The sequence below is a fragment of the Falco punctatus genome, assembly GCF_963210335.1.
Source record: "Falco punctatus genome assembly, chromosome: 8".
Classification (NCBI taxonomy): domain Eukaryota; kingdom Metazoa; phylum Chordata; class Aves; order Falconiformes; family Falconidae; genus Falco; species Falco punctatus.
Window position 1 is genome coordinate 9,625,596 of NC_137588.1, and position 26,286 is coordinate 9,651,881.

A 26,286-nucleotide genomic window follows, 5' to 3' on the forward strand; every position below is an offset into this window, starting at 1 on the left:
CAAAATCTCTGCTAATACAGTGATGCTTACAGAGCAATTTGGTGATACTCTGAAATCTTATATTATTACATACCATTTGCAGTCCATGTTACCTGTACTTGAAGGCTTGATCATTTCCTCCAAGCTCATATACACAAGGGAAGAAGTTTTATAGAAAAGGAAAACTATTTTTTTGGTGGCTTTTTTGTCTGTGAATGCTGGCAGTGAGCCACTGTTTTTCTGAATCTGAAATTTCATGTCTCTATGATAGGCAGATGTTTATCTAAATCATTTAAATCTCTGTCTTTTCTGTTTTAGAGACATTTAGTATTAAGGGATGCTCCCCGAGTAACAGCATACATTAAAAGTTAATTAAGGGGAAGTTAAAGAAGAAAGAATTGCTTTTTTTCATATCCCAAACAGATATTTATTGCATTTTGGCAGGTTAAAAATGAGAAAATTTGGAATAAGGTGTGAAAATCGGTAATGCATATTTTAGGGAAAAGCTTTACTATCCATTTCCTTACATGATAATTAGGAAATGCAATCCACTTGCTAATGTTGAGTGAGCCTAGTAACAAAGTTGCTTCATCAATTTGTTTAATAAGCAAACTTTTCAAAAGTGGTATGTCTAAGTCAGATAGCAGGCAGCCAGCTATAGGCTGTCATCACTACACCAACCCATTTTTGAACATTGCGTTAGTAGAATATTTTCTGCTTTTCTAGTTATTATGCAGTGTCACATAACCACCTCTTTATCATTTTAGGTTTAATACAACTATTTACTCTTCACTACTAATTAATGTTTCTGAGAGCAAAATATATCTAGAAAAATGTGTGCACACATACTTCCACACGCTTGTAGACACACTCTTTTTAACTTGCAGGTACGTGTTCAACAATTGTTTAACTCTCATTTACAGCAAGTCACACTCCACTGGAAACATTTGGATCTAAATTAAAAATCAAATCATGATATCAATATGTTCATTTTTCCTCTGGAGAAAGACTACTTTCTGGATTAACAAAAAAAGTAATAACAAGAGAGTGTCACGAAAGAAAAAAAAAAACACACCAAAACATCAGTCTTAGCCACAGCAAAGCTGCTCTATTTAAGGTAGGACAATTATTCTTCTGAAATAAAGCCCTCTAGCTCCAAAGATGCTATGTGCCCTGATGTCAGGTCTCAGAAAATTTGTACTGGAGAGGAGTGCATGCGTGCCCCTGAGGTTCATTGGCTGTAGGGTGTCCTCAGCCAGCCCCAGAAAGACAGTCTCTCATGGGGGAATGTCGGGCCTCTCCCTCCCCGTACTCAATTGAATCCAGCTGAACTTCATCACCATGGGTCATATCTGCTGCTGTCAGCGGCAGGGGGAATTTGAGACATGAGGCTCTGCATTATTCAGAGGGGAGCTGACAAAAGACTACTTTTTAATAACATGATTAAGAGAGAATCAAAAATGGGAATACTCTGCAAATCCACAGTAGATCTTGTAAAATCCATTTTCCAGATTTGGAAAAGGAAGATTTTACAGGGAACCAAATTAAAAAAAAACCCCTTCCCCTAAACCAAAATTATTCAAACGTTATGCAGTTTTTCTCAGAATAAAACTGCTTTATTTTTTATCTTCAAAGCATCTTGCATTTCCTATCCTATTTCCTATGAACTTGATTTTTTTTTTTACACTCAGATTATACTCATTACAAATATGACTGGCAATTATTGGTACTTTAACTGTGTAAAATAAAATACTCAGACTCCAATTTTCTTATGTCTAAAGGTCTGATTTTAACTTATCCTATATTCTGTCTCTGTGATGGTGGCACTGCAGGAAAATCACAGATAATTTGGGAGAAAATGACTGACAAAGCATGTTCATGAGCTCTCCCACATGCAGGTCTCTCCATTTCTTACTTAACCAAGGCAGAGAGTACGACGGCCAGGACCAACACAAACTGTGAATGCATTCAAATTTTCACTGAATGTAGAAGACAATAAACGAAAAATTACAAAAGTCTGTAATAATCACAATTATAAAAGCTAAACTTCAAAAGATATGGCAAGTAGAGTTAACACAAGAGCATTTATCAAGATGTTACCTGTTTCCCAAGGCACAGCCTCTGTGACAAGCAGACATGCTATCTGCATTTCCAAAAAGCATCAAGTCCCAGACTCAACATTCTAGGGTTCCACCTCAACTAGTAAAACCAGTTGCATGCAATTACTGGATGGGGCTGGAAAGGGGGACGGGTTTGGCAGCAGGATCAGGGTAGATCCTGGAGTGCAATACGCAGAGGGTCCCACCTGGCCTTACTATAGTCCTGACCACTCCTGTTCTTCAGTAACTTTTTGCTAAAGAAACTTTGTTGCTTTTGCACAAAACTAGTATAAACCAGAAGAGATTTAAATAAAGAGTAGGACTGTGGCACAGTCATATCAGCATACATCACTACCTCCTTTCCTGTGAGCTTGTTCACAGTGGAGAATTGGACCTTTGATATTTATTCTCGTCACCAACATGGGAAAAGTATGTACAAAGGCTTTATCACATTGCTAAAATTTGCTTCTTGCCTATCAGTTTTGTCCTAGTGTTTTCAATCTGCATGTGATAAATGTCTTCTTTTTGAAAGATTACTGCTTCTCTATAAAACATTTTTGAGGAGAGAGGGGAAAGAAACAATCAGCTGAGTAAGGGACTGGCATGTAAAATACTATCATTTGCAAAACACTGGCCTAAAAGCCGCTTGGAAACAGAGAAGCTGGGATTGGGCCACAAAAGAAGAAAACCAGGAATGCAATAATCACATATTTATTGTTAGAGAAAATGAAAATCTAAATAAACTGTAAAACCAGTGTTTACCGGTAAATCCTTTCTGTCCTGAAAACCACGCTGAGTGATGCAGGAACAGTCAGTTCTCAGGAGATCAACTGGTGGTACCTTTTTGGCAGCATCTCGTTCCTCCTCTGTTGTTGCCAGGACACTTTAGGTCCTGAAACAATTAATTTTAGTAGTGCTGCAGCAAACAATTGCCAGAAATCTGAACTTGAGAGACAATGATGCCACTGTTGAAGCTTGTTTTTTATCATAGCTCTGAAATCACCTACCTCACAATCAAGAGGGGCTCTGAGATGGCCCTCCTGAAATGAAACTGGTGGACCTTATCCTGCCAGGAAAGCAGGACACAAAGCATCCAATGTAGCATTTGTGAAGGGATTAGTGCACTCACAGCTGGCTTTGGCATGGGATAGTGTGTGTGACTAGGATTTATGGTAGAGATGAGGAATTGCAGGCTGACCAGTTTGGTAAATGTACATCCTTGAGGTATGCCTAATTGTTCTAAGAAAATAAAGGAGATACCATTAAACACAGGAGGAGAAAACAGACAGAGGAAATTCTGAAGTGAGCCCACAGCACTCTGAGGAGAAGCTTGCATCCAGATGAAGAGCCTGGGCAAATGTTGCGATGCAAGAAAACCTGGTTGTTAACTACAGTGACACAGCAATTCACACCACTGACTGGAACACCATCCTGTTGTTAGGGAAGTCCAGACTGGCACAGTGACAGAGACAGATCTCTTCATTGCTTCGCATAAATTACAGCATGTAATTAGCATTGTATTCATTGCTGCTGAGTGGGAACACTTGGGGTTCTCAGGATACCAGTTCAGATCACAGTTCTCCACAAAGTGAGTCACCACTAGTTCTGACAATTTCACAATTACAGTGCCATCACACTACCTTGTCTTCAAGACAACAAAAGCATGTGCACCTCTGTTTCTATAGGCAATATGAAATCCCATTGGGGTAGTCTACTGGAGCAATTTTAAACAGAGCTGTACAACACAAATGAGGTGTTGCCTCATTGCTTCTCTCCAACAGTCCATGCTAATGTCTCCCAGTATCCATATCAATGCTGTACAACACCTGAAGCTCCATCTCAGAACAACTTTGTATTCCATCTCCACCATTTTAGCAACCAGGCCTATCTCTCATTTGCATCAATTTAATCCTTTCTACAAAATAACCCAGAAGACATGAGTGGAGAAAAAGATTCCAGAAAGAGAGATTTAAATGTATTCAAATTTTAGGACCTCAGCTGAACCCTCTTTAGTTTATTAGGACAGCACACTGTAAGATGGCAACACTCTTATTTTTTAATGTGTTTTTTCATGTCCTATGCCACAGTTTATATCACCAAGATAAAATTTACATCACCAAGGTGAAATGGGAGATGGAAAAGAGGTGAAGTGATATGCCTGTTACTCATAAGTAAATTCCTGGCTGTGTGAGGAAGAGAAGAAGCATCTCCTGAATTTTGTATCAGTTTCATATTAGACTAACCATGCTGCCTCTTAATATAAAATATCCTCAACTATTTATCATGCTTATAAATGTGGAAGCTGAATTCAATTATAATCAAAGAGTTGCATTTTGGCCTTGGACCATAAAATGTGAACAACACCTATCTGTGCTGTTGCCTTGGGGGTATCAGAGCATAAAACTGTTTTAAACCTGGCAGTTCTTTGTACATTAAATATGTACTACAAAAATTCTGTCATATCAGAAATGTTTGAAGTATGAATTACCATGGCAAGCTTTCACTATCCACTGACGCTGCATGGGGCATCCTACTCAAAACCAATTTGTCAGCCTACAGCTCTTCCTTCAAAACTAGGACCCTCAACTATTTTACAGATGACACTTAAATTTGACTAATTAAGCTGTCTTGAAGCAGCAAGAAAATATTTTTTAAGCAAATGTCATGCAAGCTCTGAAATTCCAGTCTTTTGAACACACAGCTGAAGTCATCCCAAAGGTCTGCCTGCTTCTCAGTTCAAGCCACTTCCCAGACAGTATTCTCCTTTGCTATTATGGAAAGGACATGTGAGCTTTGGGGAGCCAGAATGGGAATAAATCTACATACAAGCAGTAGCAGTTAGAAGGGAGTAATCTATACAATGAGACAGATTGATTGACCATAACATTTTGATTCAGTATTTATCAAACTGGAAAGTTACTTATTGAAAATATATTACTTAACCTCACAACATTAGTAGAAAGGAAATTGATCTGTTAGTTTGGGATTTGTTTGGTTTTTAATAGATCTTTTTAAGAATGACTAGCCACAGTCACCATGTCATCAGACTTCTGAAACTTAAGTTTTTATAGCTATGTCTGGGAAGGGGCAGTGGAATACATGATTTGATATATAACAGCTCATGCTTAGACTAGAGAGTCTAGTGTAATCTTTGAATTGGAAAAGTAAGAACCCATCATAGCATATTCTGTGTAAACAAATGTGTCCAGACACCTCACTTCAACCTGACAGAACAGCAGCTCTGTACTTATTAGCACTTAAAAACAGCTCGCCGGGGAAACCAGATCAAAGGGAAGATAACAAACCATCTACTCCTTTTCTTCAACACAACATGTTAGAGCATTGTAGGTGTGCAGGTAGATAGGCAGACATGCTGATTCACTAAGAGGGCCTTTCATAAAGAGTTCATGTCTATAATCTGCTTTCCTCAATTGATAAGAACAGAAAGAAGATTCCCCAATTAATTGCGGAATGGAAAAAAAAAAAAATTAAGATGCAATGCCTTTACCTTAATAGACTAGCAGATTTATCTATTTCTCATGCAACCTAAATGGCATAGGAATTTCCACACAGCCCCCCACTGACTCATCAAGAATGGGATTTGACTCTGAGCAACCATGTTGAAGCTGAATCTAACTGTAGCAAGCACAACAATTACTACCTAGTGAAAGCACTGACATTTGTTGTGCACAGTAACTGTTCATGGGATCTCAGTTCCCCAGATATCTACAAAGTTCACAATATTAGGCAGCTCCTGACACATATTTCTTTGATGTACATGCTTATCTGAATTCTGTCTCCCATGGTTTAATGAATTTCCCTGCACACAGGAATGCACATGTTCTACAGGCACAGGAGGTGCCAACTACAGCAGGTGTTTGTTTAGCAAATTTCCACATCCATGCTTCAGAGTTTGGCTTAGTTTCTGATTAGCTTGCATGTGCAAGCAGTACAGTGATACTGAACTACATTTATAACCGGCATCAGAACAGGCTGTCTTCATACCTGTAAACTATTGCACCAAATAGCTACTTTTGCAGCGATATGTAAGCTATTCATTTTATACTAAAAGATCTGTGGCAGAGAGTAAAGTATTTGTAATAGAGCTTTCACCTCAAATGTATTTCCTTCTCTGACTTGTCAAGACATGGTAGCTAAATTTCAGAGATGATGCAAAAGCTGTGACTGATTTTACTTCATACGACAGTACGAGCACCTTGTGAAAAGCCCGCAGTACAGAATGCAACCAGCACAGAACTCCGCAGCTCTCCATGCCCAGGATGGCAACCAGTGCCTGGTTGTGTAACTTGCTTACAAGTGACTAGTTTGCGCTTGCAGGTTCCAAACTTTCTATCAGTTCTTAAATCGTCCAGTGTCACCTCTCACTTCTGCTCGGTCAAAGGCAACAGTGTTAAGTGGTCTTTTAAAAATTGTCTGGCAAACACCTTTGTGCTTTCCTCTCTGCTACCTTTCACACCTATAAACACCCATGGACCAATTAAACTGAGCCTTAAAAATTTCCCCTTACTTCTCACACCTATAAAAAAGTTGCTAATAAGTGGTCTGTGTAGTACAAAGCACTACTTACGATATTAAACACTAACATAATAGTTTCACTGAAATTTTGTTGTCTCCTTGGCTGAAGCTTCTGGCTTTTGCCTTGGTTATCAGCTGTCCAGAGTAGAAGCATGCTATGGCTATGTACCTTCTATTGCACACAACGGAGGCCTGGTCTGGGAAGAAAGGTGTTAATATAATATCAACTAAGTAAATTCAGCTATTATTTTTAATTAATTTAGGCATTGTGTGGCCAGTGGTAATCTGGCAGGAACATTATTACACACATACACACACAAAATTGCTTTTTTACTAATGACTCATTTGTTTTATTCTTGCCTCTTTCAAAAAAGCGATTAAGTTGAAAATGACCTTTTGAAGATTGTACTTGTGGACTGATCTTTTCATTTTTAATTACTTACTTTGCTTTAATTGTTACATTAGGAACTATTAAGAAAGCAGCCAGCTTCATAATCAATAATTTAATTAGAGTTTTAGGACCAAGAAGTCAATGCAAATGTTATTTTGCAGTCAGGCCTTTCCCAAAGACTTTGAAGGAACTTTACTCTCATTTTGTTTCAAAGTGACATTGGCGACATAAAAATTAAATTCATACTTACTGCAATATATCATGGACACACATTATAGATATACACAGGCAGCTGGTAAGAAGTTCACATTCAGGTCAATCTATTTGCTGCCCAGACAGGAATACAGCCTGCTTCTCTCACTTTGTTTCTAAATAATCAGTGACACAGTCAAATGCCATTACACTGCATATTCCAACAGAACCCACTCCCTGCACAGCGTGCCAGGAGCCACACTATCTGTTTACTGAAATCTATAGCCAGACTATTCCCCTGGCTAGAGCTTCAAATATTTCAAATTTATCTATTTATAGCTCTCTAATTACTACTAATATTCTAAGATAACCAGCAGCAAATGAAAACTGATCCACTTTAATTTTACACCTGATGAAATCCGATTCAATCTGTAGTGAATTAATACTCTCCTCCATTCCACTGTTGCCTCTCTGCCTGCCCTTGCAAGTTTACAACACATCTGCGTCAGTGATACATCACAGGGAGCTGTCAGCAGAGCTGTGAATTGCATGGCCTGCTGCCTGGAATATGGATGCCCCTCATTTGTAATTATAGGCATGTGTTTCACACGACTACATCACTCCAAAATGCCTTGCCCAGAAGCAACCTCCTAGCTGGTAAGGCAAGAGTAATAGAAACTTGGGCGCTGAGACTCACGGGGCCAAAACACCTCCCCATCAACCATCATTAGATTGGGGGGACCATCTGGGGAGCATGGGGGAAACACAGCACGTGGATGAAAGACAGCCTTAAACCAGAAGAGGAGCCTTGGTGTAAGGCATAAAACCTTGCAGAAGGGTGGCTGCAGTGACCCGTTAGGAGGGAGAGAGGCAGGCGATGAGGTGTGCTGGGAGGTTTGTGAGCTTAGCAGCAAGCAGGAGTTCAAAAGCAGGTCCGCCTATAGCTTGTTAGGTAAGGACTGTAGACTGCTCTGGCCATGGAAAAGGGAAGAATACGAGAAAGGAGCCAAGACTTCCTCTCAGACACACAGTAAGTTAAAACCAAGCAGCACTGCACTGCAAGAAGCCTTGCCTGAAGCGCGCAAACTTCCAGCTACGGGAGGAAACCCAGGCAGTATCCTTGGGGAAGCCACAACTGTACAGGAACAAATGCATCGGGCTGCACAGGACCCTGTTGCTATCTTTTCTAGTAGCAGCTTAAATGACTGTGAACATCATGATGAAAAGGTGGTATTTTAACTAACTACATCACTGCCAAGATAAAGCTATTTAATATATTTCACATGAATTAGGAGTCAAGCTGGATATTAAGCTTTAATAGACAGAATTGCCTTGTCTTCTCAAAGACTTCTCCTTGACATGAAGACTACAGCTTTTCTATGTCGCGGAGACAAGGCAGAGGAAGACGTGTTAAAAGGGACTGCCTTTTCACTGGCAAAAGGACTCTGACATCCAGTGGACAGGCCCAGGCATGTCAATGTACAGGAACAGCTTAATGAAACAATAATTAAGTGCCACTAATTCACCCAGAGCTTTAGAATAGTACAATCATAGGATCATTTAGGTTGGAGAAGATCTTTAAGACCAAGTCCAACCACTGAGCTTTGCAAAACAAGGCAACTTGTCTTATCTAAAACGCTTATAGAGTCTAATTTAAACCTAGTCTAACAGGGAAAAAAATCCCTTGAGATCAACTGATTGCACAGTTTGTTAAACCTTTTAAAATGGTTTAACTATTTATGGTTTTAATGGTTTGACTTAGGAGCAAAGTCAGGAAGGCAAGAAAAAGGAGGGACAAGTCAGTAAAGGCAGGCCAAATGAAAGACAGAGACATAGTTCCAGTCTGAGGGTCATTCTGGGGACATCAGCCAAATACAGTTGGAAGGGTAACTTTTCCTGCCTCTCAAGGAGAAAAAACCCAACCAGACAATAGCAAAATAAGAACACAGGATACTTTCTTGCTTGCATCTCGGTCAACTGTTCCAAATAGCAGTTATATGCACGTTATTTGAAATATTTTGTTTTAACCTGCTTTTTTTTTTCCCACAGAAGTTGTTTTGGAGGGAAGTCAGAATATAGCATTTTTAAAAATGACAGTGACTATATCAAGATTTTCTTACGATTATTTTTCAAGATTAGAAAGAAATCAAGACTTTTTACTCAGTCATATTTTCGGCTTTAAAAAAATTGATTCCAAGTCTCTAGGAAAGCATCCCAAACAGATTTAACATAAACCTCTTCAAGTTTTACTTTTGTCTTTCATGATATTACTTCTTGGAGAAAACATAATCTGTATTCATAGCTATTTGGTTTTGATTTCATATTTTACTGTGACTCAAATTCCTTTTCATATTAAGACAGAGAGTTTTAAAATATGAACCCATTATTTACAAGCACAGAACAGAATCAGGATCACAAAATTTGTTACACTTCATGCCAGGAACTGGACTTATCCTTGCATGTCCCTTATTTACAGCAACATAATTCAATTACACTAAGAGATTTGAAGTTTGCATGGAAGAGCTCTTTGTCTTCAATACTGACAACTTCAATCTTTGACCTACTTTTGAAGAGGATTGACTTGAACCATAAACTGCCTGTCAAAGAGTTTTTAAATGACCCATCCTGTCTATCCACTCAGCTCTTGAATTCATTCCTCGGGAGTTCAAAAGGGTTCAAATAAAACTGACATATCCAATACCCTGAGGATATTCTGACTAATAATTTTGTGTCTAAGGTGTTTACCTGGGGATAAATCAACCGGTCTAGGCCACAAAACGCAAAGATGACCAGATTGGTTTTCAAAATAACTCCCTTTGGCTGCTCTATGCCTGTCTCATATGCCTGATCTTTAAATATTCTGACATTTTTCCTGAATTTGCATGGTGAATTCCCCCTCCAAATAAACACAGGCGTAAAAGCACCCATCATAGATAGGCAGCACCCCAACAAAGATCTGGGTGTTCCCACAGTACAGCTACTGACAAAAAAGTTCTGAGAAAATCCACTTTATAAAACAAGTAGTTAAAAAGATAATTTATATTTCACTGGAAGAAAAAAAAATAGAACAGGTTATTTTAGGGAATTACTGATTTTAAAACTACTTAACTCGGACAAAATCAACAATGAAAATAAGGAGTCTAAAAGATAATTTCACTAGAAGAAAGAAAAAGGTTATCTAAGGAAATTCCTAGCTGGGAACAATTCCACTGAATTTAATCAAGTAAGAGTTAACTTTTAGGCACAATCCAGTTGCAACAGGAACCACAGCAGGGCTGTCCCATGCCATAGACATCACACAGTGGGGGAAGATGAGGTAGATTGTGGAGGAAAAAATGGCAAGACTGCAGCTCAGGTCAGCATCATTGTAATTATTCTGCATTCATATGAAACACGCAAACAGCTAAGCCCTCATCATTAAAATGCCACATCAAAGCTGGCAACCTTAGCAGACAGCTCAAAACCTGGTGTATGTAAGCATTTATTCTGTGTTAGGACACAGTGTGAAAAGCCCTGTTAAATAGTGTATGCCTTAAATTGGATGCCTTTTAAGAGACCGCAAAAATGCGAATTACAACACCCCAAATTCTTGAGGATTTACTCCGCTGTTTCTTTGAAATCACAGACAGATCATTTCAGGATCTAAAAGTATGTGGGGTAGATTGTGAAAAGCCAAGAAACAAAAGGCCAAGGCAGCATCTCACCGCCACCACGGGTAACACTGTAGAACAAGGGTGGTGGGATTGCTGTGTACCACAGGAGAGGTGGTGCCTGACAGCAGGGCTGAGCACCCATTGCCACTTCTCCCAGCTGGGGCACTCATTTGGGTTTGCCCAGAGACCTAACTGCATGGAAACTTAAACTCTGTCAAACCTTAGCTAACATTCAAAAATCATTAGCAGAAAATGATAAGCAGACATCATGAGTACGGAAGTCTCAATTTATTAGGAAATAATGCTTTAAAAAGGGCTGTACATAAGGGCCTTTTTTATCCAATATCACATTTAAAGAAAAAAAACCTGCCCTAAAGGGACGCCCAGCTGCATCTCTCTCTTCACTGACAACTTCCTAATGCCTTTCTCTGAGTGTAATGTCAGCCCAAAAGTCCAGCCTGCCCCACTATATAAAGTGTAGCTGTACCACATTCATGAACCATTTCCAGGGGCTAAGAGAACCAATTTCCTCACTCCTGCTTGGGCCAGAAAGGAGGCTCTGCCTGGATTCCCACTCCCCTCCCTCACTTTGGTGACAGCAGTCTGTGAGGAGTACGGTGGCCACAGCCAGGTTCTGGCTCAATAAGAATGTGTGATTACTACTGGGAGCTATTTGCTACTTTTAAAGCAGGATTTTAGGCAGTCTCATTCTGTTCTTTCCCTTTTCCTCTGAGACTGGTGCCTGTGTTATTCATCAAAGACCACACTACCTCAGAGCTGCTAACTTTTGATTGTGCTGTTCAGCCCAGAAGATACTGTCAAGGGTAAAATTTGATGCACAGAGCCAGAAGTCTCATCTGGTGACTGTTCCACTGCTCTGTCTTACCCCCAATTAAGTAATCTTTGACCGAAATAGTAAAAAGCTGACTTGCCTGATGCCTTCCTGTCTGGTTGTCAGGGATATGGGTTTGAAAGTGGGGTGGGAATGGGATCATTTCATTTGTGTTATGTGCCAGCAGTCTTCTGGCAAAAGGAATGCAGAAAAATAAGGCTTGTCTTAAATCACTGGGCTACACTATATAAAGTCAGAAATATATCCTGGATAATTAAAAAATTAAACTACAAGCACTTGAATATCAGTGACAAGTAGAGACCAAAATGGACAATAATTATCAATCAATATTTCAGATGCTTAGTTTTTTCACAAAATCAAATAGAAAAACAGAGTACTGTATGAATCTAACTTTTTACAGAGCTGTGGATGTGCTGAACTTTATTCACAAGAATAGTATCATTGATTTGAATGAGACTGTCCAGTGAAGTACACACGCAAGTCTTTCCAAACCCTTGTTGGGCAGATTCCTTAGGACATTGCTACTGAATGCTGACTTCTAAATGACAACAGTCACTGCATAACTTCTTCAAATATGAAATAGCCAGTTATAGAACCTGACATTTCAGAAATCAGAAAGCAGATGAGAGAGTTACTAAATCAATAAGCTTCAAACATGCAGAATGAAAAGTGTGCGTACTCCCCCTCCCCTTTAATTATTTAAGTGTATAAATATTTGGCATTTTATCTGTCTGAGAAAGAGCAAAGATTCAGCTTGGCTCAAATGTTATCCAGACAAATCTGACTAGCCCCAAGAAATTACTCATCAGAATGTGGGGGATGCAGATGAGTGGCAGACTGCTTATCATGAGAAGAATTAACCCAAGCAAATGAACTTGCACTCTTGGGGTCTCATGTTCTTTTGCACCTCTCACATTTATCATTGGACACACTTTGCAATTCATGAGTAGAGATGCACACTCTGATGTATCAGTGAGAAAATAGTCTGGTGAAAAGCCAGAATATGCTTGTCTTTCTATGAAACTGGCATAAAGAGAAATAAATTCCGCAGCTTATCTTGGCACGAGAACCATCAGCTTTACTGGCAACAAATTCCTACCAATGAATTGCAGCCTCAGTCTCATACATCTAATCTACTAGGAGTCTGGAACAGCATGAGGATGGTTCCTATCCAAATCCAACATGAACACTCTGTATTTGCTCCCAAAATGTTTGGAAAGAGCCATATCTGTCTAAATACTATTCATTCTTCTGTGTTCTCATTTCCCTACAGGGAATTTACATCACAGGTTTAAAATTACAGTCAATGTGCTGTAGATTTTTCTGAACCACTAGATCTTACCCTGTGTTATCCAGAAAAAAAAAAAGTAAAAAAAAAAGTCATACCGTGTGTTTCCGAAGTTTGAAGGCTGCATTATAGCTTCAGCTTAGTAATTACAAAGATTTATGTTCCATTCTGCCCCAAATCCAGAGCTCATTGTCCATTCAACTTACACTGCTCTGACTTACAGTTCTCTGCATCCATTATCTTTAATAATAAAGAGCTGACTAAAGTTAATGATTGAAGAGCAAGATGTGATTAGTAATATGAATCTAATTTATGAGAAAACAAACTGGAATATGATTTTCATGTTTCATTAAAATTATCTTAAATGTACTCCTTAATGCTAATTGATCTCACAGAGGTGAGAAAATATTCTGTTCCAAATTAATGGGAGAAAATCATTCATCTTTCTGGAGGGAACGTTTAATATTATTCAGTATCTAGAGGGAGACAGCATCTCCACAGTGATTTCACCACTTAAAGTGATGCTTCAGTGTGGTCATGTATCTGAAATCTGCAAGATTTCCCACTGAAGAGGGAAACAATTCAACAGAATAAATACACAACAAAATGCCATATACAATGTTTTCTTTTCACAAAAGTTCTTTCCTATCTTAGTAAAACTACCCAAAGCTGAAAAACCATGCTGGTGAATGAAAATTGAGCAGGCTTTTTCCATAAGCTTATCAAAGAAAAAAAATCTTTTATAATTCTGTTAATTTGCTATGAACAGGAGATTACTGAGACATTTGCAAGATACAGCTCCTTGCAGGATTTATTGAAAATAGAACAAAGCAGAAATCTATTTTTCCACTGAGTTTTACACTTTTGTTTGTATTTCAATATTGTTTTCTCTTTCTGAATTATTCATATTTGGGTATCAAATATTCTTACAAACCAACATATTTAAGATAAATGAGTCTTGACTGGCTTCATTTTAACTTGTTGTGCTTTATGCCCAGGATTATTAGTAAATGACCTTCTATTCAGTCTGTTTCTATGATCCATAAATAGAAATTGCCTAATGAGCATCTCAAGTATTCTACTGTCATTTTAATGTCAGTTTTTCTTATCCTATGTTTGCACAGCTCTGATGACAATACCTATTAATACACAGCAGTAGCTCTTTGCCTCCTTCCTCTCAAATCCCTTCCATGAATACAACCTTCTCTGTTCTGGGCTGGAATCCTTTATCTTTACACTGCTTGAGAAATATAAAGTGACCATAACACCAACTGAAGTAGCAACTTGAGACTTTCAAGAGTTGCTCTATGAGAAATACCACAACAGCAGCAATAATTATTGAACTTTCTGATGAAAGAAAAAACAATTCCTCTTGCCTTGTTCTTATATTCTACTTGAACAGTATTTACATATTTGGTCTGCAAAGCGACAGGGACAAATACACTCTCCAATGTACTAAATCCATTTATACAGATACCAGAGAATGAAGGTAGAGAAGAATAAAGAAAGAGATGTAGAGTTTCTGACACTACCTATGGTGGTATATTATGGAGAAAATAATATATATTCCATGAGAAATCAGCACTGAGTTCCAGGGGCAAGGTAGGAGGGGAATCCCTTCTAGAGAAAGAATAAATATATTAGACTTGTATGCAGCCTGTGTTTCTTCTGTGGCATTTCCCCCCATTTCCTTTGTACTAACTTAAAGCACTTGTCAGCACTTACAAAAGAAGCCCAACAAAACTGACCTTCAGCTGCTCTGACTATAGAACTGATGCAGCACAGTGTGCAGCAACGCAGTCTTCCAGACCCAGACCATCAGTTGCTAAAAACACCATCACCTAATTAAGTCTACCTGTTTATTCAGTGATCTTGGCACGTGTCCATTCATTGCACTGTGAGGACTCACTCATTTCAAATGTCATGGAAATGTTATATTGTGATATTTTTGGTCAGAAGATAATAGCTGTCTTGGTGAATATTCTATTGCCACATCACACTTACTTTCCATTTTGATTTTTACACTGGCTTGCATTTTTTCTTACAGCCCACATGCCATCACTTCGCTTGAATTCAAGAAAGATCAAGAAAACACTGATTACCGTTCTGGCATCCCAGAGAGATAAAGTCTTGTCAGCAGAGCTAGTGAGAACGGTGTTGGAGAACTGAAGAAACTCAATGCTATTGACTGAATCTTTATGGCCATACATTGTGTATCTGCATCTTTCACTGCAAAATAAAATAACAGAAATACAACATTTGCCATTCAGGATAATATGAACAAGAGACAAGTTTAGGTAAATTGGTAACACATTTAATGTATCTTTCCTAGATACTCTTTAGAAAAAATGAACAGACAGCTATTCATCACCCAAGCACTATACTACAGAGAAAATAAACCAGTTAGTGTTTGCTTCCCAGTAACAAAGGGTATAGCAGGGAAGTAAAAAGAAATGGAGCAGCCGGTTTTAGAAGACTGAATTGTAAGGAGCAACAATGAGAGCACCGCTTTATGTTTCCTGGGTGCACCCTCAAAAACCTTGTTGATACAGAATTTAAAAGGAATGTGGATGAAAGGGTAGGATAGAGACAGCACTATTTCCTTTTTAAAGGTATCTTATTCCTTAACAAAGGTTCTAAGAAATCTATAGCACAATGCCAACATGTACCTTGAAGAAAGCCAGAGTGCTAGAAGCCTGACTTTCTTCTCAGGGTCTGCAAAAAGCTTTATAGAAACTAAGTGCTGCCTGTAAGTTCTTCACTGAAGGCAAAGTCTTGTCACTGTGGACACCCAAGAGGCCTTTTCACTGAAAAATGGGCCTCTTACTATGGATAAGCCCCGACAGTAGCCATTATAAGCTGTAAGTTCTTAAAGCAGATGTGAGGAAATGTTACAGCACACACAAATTAGCAAGCTCCACAAGACTTTCGCAGTCAGTCAGATTCTATTGTTCATGCCATTTTTCCATCCTACAGAGGCCAGACCACACTGCTCCCTATCTCCACTACACCCAAGCTCTTCCTTCTCCACCCAACCCCCTCTCCCACCATCCTCAGGGCTATTTAATCACTTAGCAGGAACAAGCCACAGCTGCACATCATTCATGTCAATCAACTCACTGCCGCTGAGGCAAGGCCACAGCTGCACATTATCAATGTCAATCAACCCACTGCCTTCAGTCCTCTACAAGGAAACAGAGGGGAATCCTAACCATCGAGGTTTTTACCACGAACTGACCACAGCTCAGATGGAATTACTCTGTGACACGGTTCTGGAAGTTCTTTCAAGGCTGAAGACTTCCAGCTATCCCACCTTCTCATAGCTAACCAGCTATGAAGCAATACCCTAAGGGTTTCTGTTTTGCTTTCTTATCTTTTCATTTTGTTTTCTTATCTTTTAATGAGTTATTTTCTGAGACAACACTATTGATGCTTCTCAGTTCAGGGTATGAACCTGATAAGACGGAACACAAGTCAGGAAGCTGTTCCAACTGTAAGAAACAGAGACACAACCACTGCTGTAGAGAATCAGTTGTCTCACAAAACAGCCTGAAGTTGCCTATGTAGCTATGATCTCGTAAAAGCTTTTTTGCTTCTGTTTTGTTTTCTATGTGCAACTACAGTAGAATATTCCTTAAACTGGAGTCCAGGAGAAGAGAAGGAAGAGCCCAGGGATGCCTCACCAGGACAACACACAAGATAATAATGTTTGGTTTTGGGATTATTCAAACTGAGCAGAATGGCAAAGGCTTAACTCCTACACAAGCACATCAAGAGGGGAGACAGCTTGAAATGAACCAGCATTCACCACCCATTATGGCTGTTTACAAGTCACCCATGCTGATATAGGTTTCACTCTATGATTTCTCTAGATATACATGAAACTTCATGAATTTGCAGTGTTTATATTGTTACATACAGGTAGGTGAGCATACTATGGAAAAACCTAATCAGTGTAAAGTCACTAACTGTTCTATCCTCTTTGTTCAGCTGAGTCAAAAATAGCATGAAAAAATAAAAGCCAACAACTCATCATAAATTATTACAGCTTTCAGTGAGAGCTCAGAATTTTATTCTCTGCTCATGTGATTCTGACAGTAGAAACACACCTCCCCTGAGCTGGTTGCTGAATATATCATTGGGGCTTGCAAATTAGATTACTGGGTGGTTCTTAACAGAGAAATTTCTTACAATATTTATTAAGGAAACTGTCAGCAGACGGAATTAAAGATGTGATTTTTTTTTTCTTTTCTTCCTGCATGTATGACACCAGAAGACTCTCAAAGCTCTTGCAGGTTTTGTATCAACAGCACAGATCAGTATCTGCAGATCAGATACAGACCAGTAGATCTAAAAGGTTTTGATGGACACTGCCCATGATCACTGATCTAACAAAGTGACTTGCCCAACCTATTTTAATGCCTTTCTGTTTCTCAGACTGAAATGCATATACAGCACCGAGTTGAACGCCAAGCCTGTCCCCACAGAAGGAGTAGTAGAAAGGAGATAAGATGTTTCTGAGTAGAAATACTATTCAGGAAATATAATTCGAAGGAATATTTCATTCCACTGGTTTCATTTTACAGAATCTATGTTTTTCTACTATAGATATTACATTATGCTCTTCAGTATTATCTGCTACATAGACTACATGTGTTATTTTATCACAAGGGCTCATTTTAAACTAGTCATACAGTATTGTGGCTGTTAGAGCTTGGTGCACAAGATATCTGATATTCACGATCACTTGATATATGACAATAAAATAACTTCAATAACATAATGTGTTTTTTGTTTCACAGTCTCATGGTAATGTTTTACACCACAGAATACGCCCTTTTCATCTCAGATCATATACTTTTATTTGTGTATAGGCATGCCATTTTTCAAAAGTGACCAACAAATTCCTGCTTGCCTGTTTACACTGTAAGGACTTGGAGTTTCTTGACAAGCAGAATCCTGCTGTGTATTTTTGTGGGCACTTACTAGTTTTGAAAACATAGACAACTTTACACACTACAGTGTGACAGTGTTCCACTAAAAGAACAGGGGATATTTTCCTGTAATAACAGCATGTATGTCCCTTTCAAAGGCAGGGGGAGAACAACCTCTTCAACTGCTTGAGGGGCTTGGGATGAAAGAGCACAGGAAAAGAAAGGAAAGTAAAGGAAAAAAGAATATTTTTATTTTGTGAGTCACTGACATAATATATGGACCATCCCCAGGCAGACAGGCTGGAAGAACAGGCTTGTGAGAGATTAATTAGGTGCCAAAGCAGGAAGGCCCATTCAGAATCCCTTAGCAAGGTGAAAATGGACTAAAGTGATGGACCATGACAACAGCAGAAGGGAAAGAAATGATTTGCACTTTTCCATCAAGAACATAAACACCCAGACCTGATGCAGTTGTCTGTTTCTCTCCTTGCCACTTCCATATCATTGTGTATTGATGAGCGGACTCTGGCTCTCAAGATTTAATTTACCACTCTGGTAACTGACTGACTGACTGATATTTCTAAGAACTTCGAACTGCTACATAAAATAAACTCATCTTCCCTCCCAGTTGAGATATAATTTCAGCAAGACTGTCTTGTATACAAGCTATCTTTTGGTTGGAAAGGGGAACATTTTATTTAGATGTCCTTTTTCCACAAAACAGAAGTTGATATGAAGGGTAGAGCATCTCCCTGGGTTTTTTTTTTATGGGAGCTCATATTTCTATCCAATGGTTCAAGTTCATCTACACGAAAATAAATCTGTAGCAGTGTTCATCATCTAATTTTTTTTTCTCATTATAAACACATAGCCTCATGGATATAAGCTTTACCATCTCTGAACATTTTAGTTCAGAAGACAGAGGGAGTCACCCATGAATAGCAGGTTAGGCATTTGCAGTACTCTTGTTACTTACATCCAGAGGCAGAAAAAGAGGTCCTAACTAAACGGTAGAAATACTGCTCAGTAGTTCAGTATTTTGCAGATTGCATTCTCAACCTCATCTCAGACACTGACTCCAACCTTCATCTCTCACCTGTGTTATTACTACTTTTTCAACATAAAATATCAGTTAATGAATTTTCTTGACTCATGACTAGTTATCCTCAGTGTTCTTTTTTTCTCTACAAAGTCAGTTTTCCTTCCCTTAAATTCAGGTAAGGTAATGATGTCCATCAGTAAATCAGCCTTTATTCTACCTCACCAGGTTTTGATTTTTCTTAACAGGTTCAAAGAAACATAGATAGATTGTTACGGCTATAAAGAAGCACACCTATAGCATGAATGCTGGCATTTAAATTAATCATACCATTACTGATATCACTAGCTCAACTGCAGTGGGAAAATTTTACTTGCTGCACTTCGAGAGACTTCTCTTGAGAATCACATTCCAGAATGGTTCATTCAAATTCAAAAGTGCTTTCAGTAAAACTGCATTGAAAACAGAAGATATGAAACATTTCCACTCACATAAGACTTTGCTGAATATTAACAGGCTGCCATCAATATACTAATGTACAATAGCAGTCAAATAATGCACTAGTTAAATATTTCATCAACTGTAGAATAACTGAAAAGAAAATACAGATAGTGGCTATGTTTCTCTTACCCTGTACACTTTCCTATCTGCACAGAGTTAAAACTCAGTAAGGACAACAAGCCAGCACACCCTGATGGGAGCATTTTACAACTGCCTGGTACATATTTATTGCTAAAGGCTATACAGGGCACAAAGCACTGGACAACCTGCAGTGCTCCAACCAGCTTAGTACTCATTTTCAAAGACACACAGCAAACCAGAGCGGCAAGTGAGATTGCATGTTGCCAATTCTTTTGCTATTTAAAAGTATTTTTAAAAAGACATCAAACGTGTACTACCAACCCCATGAAAACAGGGCAAGCTCTGCCTCCTTTCTTGGCTTGTGTTTTTTTTTTTTGTTTTTTTTTTTTTTTTTTTTAAGCTTGTGGTTTCTATGTGCAGCTCCTGTTGGGAAAACTGGTGGATGTGGGGTGTGACACCATTTGAATGATTAGGTAGATAGTCATAGTTACTTATTTTATTGCTGTGCCATATTAAAACTCATTTCAAGCACATTAATTAAAAGCACCTATAGAGCCAATTGAAATAAATGAGATTTTAAGCATGTACTTTTGAGTCAGTGCCTCTACCAACCATTTTTATATGCTTTCCCCAAAAATACATTAAATGCACAAAAACACTCAAACTGTGCTATCTTTCCCAGCAACTCCTCTCTCAAGTCATTCCATGGAACAAACACTAAACTAAACCCTTTCTCATGTCTATTAAATAACATTCTTCTGTGTGACCTGCAATCACTAGCTGGTAAAATGTCAGGGTAAATAACACCAGAAAGTCACCTGTTATGAAAGTGGACACGTTTCTGAGGAAGCTTTGTAAGGTCATGCAACAACCAGCCTTCAATTTTGTTACAGTGATGTAACTGTAACAGTTAAAAGGAGAATCCTTTTAACAAAACCAAATCCTATCACTTTCCCATTATATGGCTTTATCTCCAAAATGTGTTTAAATTAGGCATAGAACTTTTCCAGCCAAGATCAATGGGCAAGTATAGCAAATGGGCTGGCTTAAGACATTAAAATGCCACTTTGGTTTATGCTGTTATAAATGCATCCTATCATGTCTTTACATTTTATGACCTCTATTTTATTTCTAGGTAGCTTCACATATGACACATCCAATTATTCATGTCAAGAATGTAAAACTACCAGTATTTCAGTAAAGAGTGCCTACCATCATTTATGACAATGATTCCCCCGCCCCCCCCCCCCCCCCCCCCCCCCCCATTATTTCACTAAATGCAACACATTTTATACGACATTGACATGTGAGGACACTTCCTCTATAAAGTGCATTTGTCTCTGAAAAGATAGATGCCAGTATGATGCTGTCAATATGAGCCACTTTGTTCAATTATTACTTATCTTCAACAAAATGAAGCTCTCTTCAAATTGTGAACATTAATTTGTGCCCTCTTTCAAACTAGTATTTGACACTGAAAATACAATGCCAAAGTATATGCTACTACTATTTTTGTGAAACTGTAAACATTTATTCTCCAGTATTTATAAACATTTAGAAAGAAAATACAAGTTAAATCTTTCTGTGTGTAATGTATTTTCATACTCAGCACTCACAGGACATTTTAATCTTTACAATCTGGGTGCTCTGCAAAACGAAGAGCAATCTCCCAATTTAAAAGCAGCTCTAAGTCAGGGTTTCTCTAGCAAGGGTCAGTTTGCAGAGTTATTCCTGAGTTATTAAATCACGTGAAATCACTTTATATTGTTGGTTTCAGATAATTTTAATTGTTACATCTTTTAAATTCACAGTGAGCAGAAGCAGGATTAGACCTTCCTGTCATGACTCGCATCAGAAGCTGCTTTGAGCTTGGCCAGGTAAGGCTGGCTGAATCACACAAGCATGGTGTGTAAGTCCTGCTCCCACTGAAAGCAACAAAAGGTTTGCCACTGATGTCAGCAGGAGCAGGATTAGATCCAGGTTTATCACCACAGGAGCTTGACAGCTCACATTTTTGGTCTAGTGCACAGTAAACTGAGTGTGTAAAAGGGAACTGATATCTGAAGTGGTATGGACTTAACTGGTAAGTTCAAGGGTGCAATTCTTCCCCTTCCTCTGTCCTTTTTCCTCCTCCTTCTGCCAAAAGCGAAGCAAAGGCTTAGCAACTAGGAAGGCTTAGCCAAAGAAGAAAGAACCCCAAACATGATATAAATATTTTATTAATATTTTATAGGTATATAAACAAACATAACTCACTCAGCAAGTTTACAAGTCTGCAATAAAATACTGTTACATCCTTTTCTTAGACCTCCTTGAGAAACACGAGAACTTAAGCGTCATACTTCAAAACGGAGGTTCTGAAATGGATCAAATTGCTTCTTTTAATTAAAAGGACATCAGTCAACTTTAATAGTTACATTTTTGTCTTGCTTGGTAAGTTTTGAAAGGCTTCAGCAGTTTATTTTTCAGACCACAGACTTCGCTGAAATTTAGCAAGGTTCTTCTCCCCTTACTTTTCAGAAGCTGAACTAAGCATGGCAGCTTTCCTTTAACACCGATTTATAAAGACTCAACAAAACTACGACCAGCGCTGCTTCAGTTCCTGCTGAAATCAGTAATAAAAACTGAGTGATTTATTAGGTGAGCAAATACCACCCTGCTGCAAGTGGGAACTGTAGTCAAAATCCTCTTCTGGCCCTGCTTGTGTAAAGAATACCTTGCACACATAGGACAGGCTTTTGTGCTCACACAGGATGCAACTGCATCTTCAGGTCAGACCCCAGTCTGGACCAAATTTGTCTAACACATACTGCAAGCCCTCCCTTTTAGCAAAACTCTAAGAGAAAACTGAAAGGCAATGTCTGAGCATGACCGGCCCTTAACTTTGGATCCCACTTTATGAGGTCTGAGCGCAGAGTGCTCCCCAGCCCAGTCTAGTCCCACATATTTTGGGGTGCAATCTTGCAAGCACCACGTAAGAGTTAAAATCTACCTACAGCAGGAATGTGGCCAAAAGCAGGTCCATCATAGTATGCCCATAAACTTGCCCATAAATCTTTTCTCCAACTCAAAAATACTCCGTGGCACCACCTTCACCAGTGCTACTCAGTCTTACTACGATTTACGCATTTGTGTGCTGCTAACAAGCTACTCAGCCAACAACAACACCCAAACAGGACAGGAAAGCTATTTTGTTGTGTTGTGTTGGAAATTTATTTCATCTCCAGGGACCTTGCCTCCTTACATATTTTGCTGTTCTAAAAATCACTTTGTCCTATTTCTATAACTTGAAAGAGCCTCTCTGGCAAACAATACCCAGAAAGGGAAAACAGAACATACCTGAGACACAAAAAATACAGAAAAGCACATGCAGAACAGAAAAAGAGGTCAGTGCATTACATTAAACGAAGTCTAATAGCTTGAAGTTCAAATTCATCAAGGTCTAATAGTGAGGGACATTTGGACAAAACTCCCCTAATAAATTTATAATTAACCAGCAGAAAGCATTGCTCCAGTCAGATTTCTATTTTACAGTGAAATTAGGTAGCAGCCAAATAATCAAAGTCCTTGAAATAGTGTTCTATAAATGCAAGAGAAAGAGGCTGCAAAACTTCATGCCTTACCTTTGGGAATAAAATGCTTATTTGTCTCAATTCCCAGTAATTTATGTAACGGAATATGTATTACTGGCAAAGCAGCCAATTATAACACCGTATTTATTTTTCTGGAAGAACTCTACTATACGTATTTTAGCAGAAGCTGTGTATTTATTGCGTGTGTGGAAACTTCCACTACTAGCAAGATACCAATCCGCTTACTAAGACATATCACTGAGGAAAAAATGCTCTCAGACAAAAAAGCACAAAGGCAAAGTTTTAAAACACACTGGTTGCTATGGTGTTGAACACAGACTTGACTGCCTGATGCTAGCCTCAGAAATAATAAGAACCCTTATTTTCTACCATTGATTATTGAGCATGTTTCTGCACAGAGCACATACAGATATTCCTTGGATTTTGCAGAACAAAAGACTTTCACATGTACCATGTTTGGTTAAACTAGCAAAAGTACACACAGATGAAATAGAAGCAATTACACTATATTCTTTGAGTGATTTGAATACGACTCAAACACAGGATCTATTTTGATAAACATTGAGAATAATGCCTTATATGATTTTTTTATGAATGAAAAGCGCAAATTACTGAATTAATAATATTCTACTTTGACCTTCACTAGAAGGTGTGAAAAACCAACAGTATATGCCAATAATATCACTTTTTATTGCTGGAAACATGAATAATGAATCTGCTTGTTATTATACTGAAGATTTAGCCTCTTAAATTCTCACACTTCTTTGAACAAGTGAAGTGTTGTGTAAGATGTATTATTTTTTTGTATTATTTTCTGCTTCAAGATAAAGGGGTTTTGGTGTAAAGCTTTTTTTTTTTAAAGGAAAGATAAAACAATAAGGCATAAGCTCTCTACTTAAGAAAGGGTTACAGTCTTTTTGTTCTAACTTTCCCCACTAATGCTACGATTTTATATCAATATAATTAAATCTATATAATCACAGTGCACACCCAAAGTAAGTTTATCATTGTATCAGAAGAACAATACGCACAGTTACAAGGTCAGACTGATTTCTAAAGCAATATAGTGATGCTGTAGAATCCTTTACAGATGTGATCTGGAACGAAGCACATCTTTAAATGTAAGTATTTTCTTAAACATTCAGTTGAACCAGAACCAAAAGCCAAATCACTTTGCCAAACGTAGCCTAAAAATAGCCACAGAAGTTAGTACTTCTGTAGCTATCTCTGAGACACCAACAAGCAATCATCATGAATTGAAACAACCATTTTTTCATGTGTAGCTGTTCTGGACTGAGTCACGGTAGCAAGGGAAGCCAGAGAAGCCTGAACACCTCAGTGGCACACCACATCCACCCTAACAGTAGAAAAAGGGTTGCAGTTGCCAGGTCTGTCTTCAGGAGGGTGAGGAATACTTTTATAACATTTCAGTTGGTTCCAAGAAGACAACTGCCAAGATTAAAAGTTTTGCTATATAGCGGATACATTTTCATGCCAGATTATAATATATTCTTCATTACCTTTTACTATGTAGGCTCAGTTGAACTCTGTGCCTTGTCAAGGTATCTTTAAAATCTCACTAGTCAACACCCAATCGTTGGCAGCAGCGGGCACTTTTCAGTTCATGGCAACAGCCGTTGCAAAAGCTCATTTTCCATTGAAATTGGGCTCCAAATCAATTTTGACAATTTACTTCAGCTACTTCAGTTTGAATAGAAACATGTTACTTACAATCCAAAATTTTCAGAAGTGACATGCATTTCTATATGCTTCAACTTTGGATTATTTTTCGTTTGAAAAGGGCCATATTTTCCCAAGGTTAGAATCATGTCAATAAAAATGACTTTGAAAGTGAGGAGACTGGAAGAAGGTTTAGGCATTTATGTCTAAAATCTGATCTTAAACATTCTTTTCAAGAACCATCTTGGTCATATACAGCACCTTGGTCTTGCTTATAAATATCAGTAACAGACTGATGTCTGGGAATGGTCCAAAGTATTCTCATCCTGACAGCCTGAGCAATTTGTAATCTATCTCACCCCTGAACTCAGTCAGAAACGATGAATTGTTAACACAACTCTAAGGAACTCAACTTAGGCATTCCAAGAACATCTGCAACATATACCTATGGGATTTGGATCCCTGTAAAATTCATTGGTACCCACTTCTAACATGATACAGGAGCATGCATCCTAGATTCCTCAATCAAATTTCCAAATCTAAGTTTAGTTCTTCCCTCTCCCTCAGGAAAGCCAACACCCATATATTAAACCATCTGTTCATGGCTATAACTTTCTAACTTCTCCATCGAGTCTGACTATGTGCAGAAAATAAATTCAGTCAGCTGAAGAAAAAAAATTCTGCAGACCAATGGTCACAGCACTCAGAGTGACAAGATCTGAAGTGGTCCCCCTCCAAGGTCAGCTCTTGTATTTCATAGTTATTGAATAAAATGCCATTTCAGTCCTTAGGACAGGAACTAGGACACAATCTTCTCTTCCTCTGAGATGCCTGGATCTCCCTTGCAATATACAGAAAGCATAACCATCTATCCCAGGATTATTGACATCAATCGAGAAGCAAGGTGCACTCAGGTTCAGAAAGGTACATGGTGATGCTTATATTATTTTTGGACTCTAATCCTTGCTCAGCACTTTCTGCAAATCAAGCTTCCTTAAGGGATTTTTTTTGTTGGACGGTTAAAAACAGGAGCACCAGAAATCACTTATTGAAAACCATAGCCTTATTTTATTAAACAATTATCTCTTACTCCCTCAAGGCATATGGGTACTAGATAATCAGATAAGCACAATCTCAGTAATAATAAAATAGATCTAAACCATTTAAGCTGACAATAAACACTGCAGAACTAGTATGAGCATGTTTTCTGCTCAGCAGTTCTGCAGCCGAATAAGCAAAGTCTTGCTCCCTGGTGACAGTGGGTTATCCTCAATTATCATATCAGCTGACATCAGCACTGAACTGGTGTCCTGTTTTCTTAGTCAATATGGAAGCTGCCATGTTTTTATTATTGTTGGCTTGCTTTTTTGCTTTTTTTTTTTTTTTTTTTTTTTTTTTTTTATAATCACAAAAAAATGTACAGGTAAAACTTCTGCCTTTTCTGGCTAACCCTGAACAATTAAATCC

General features: G+C 38.4%; 1 protein-coding gene across 1 annotated transcript in view; it reads right to left on the minus strand.

The window, feature by feature from the left end:
• SPAG16 (sperm associated antigen 16) overlaps window positions 1-26,286 on the minus strand; it is a 412,452-nt gene that overhangs the window by 144,036 nt on the left and 242,130 nt on the right. Inside the window, exon 13 of the mRNA XM_080399858.1 lies at window positions 15,094-15,220. Coding sequence (XP_080255984.1) covers window positions 15,094-15,220 — 127 coding nt within the window. The remainder of the gene's footprint in view (window positions 1-15,093; window positions 15,221-26,286) is intronic.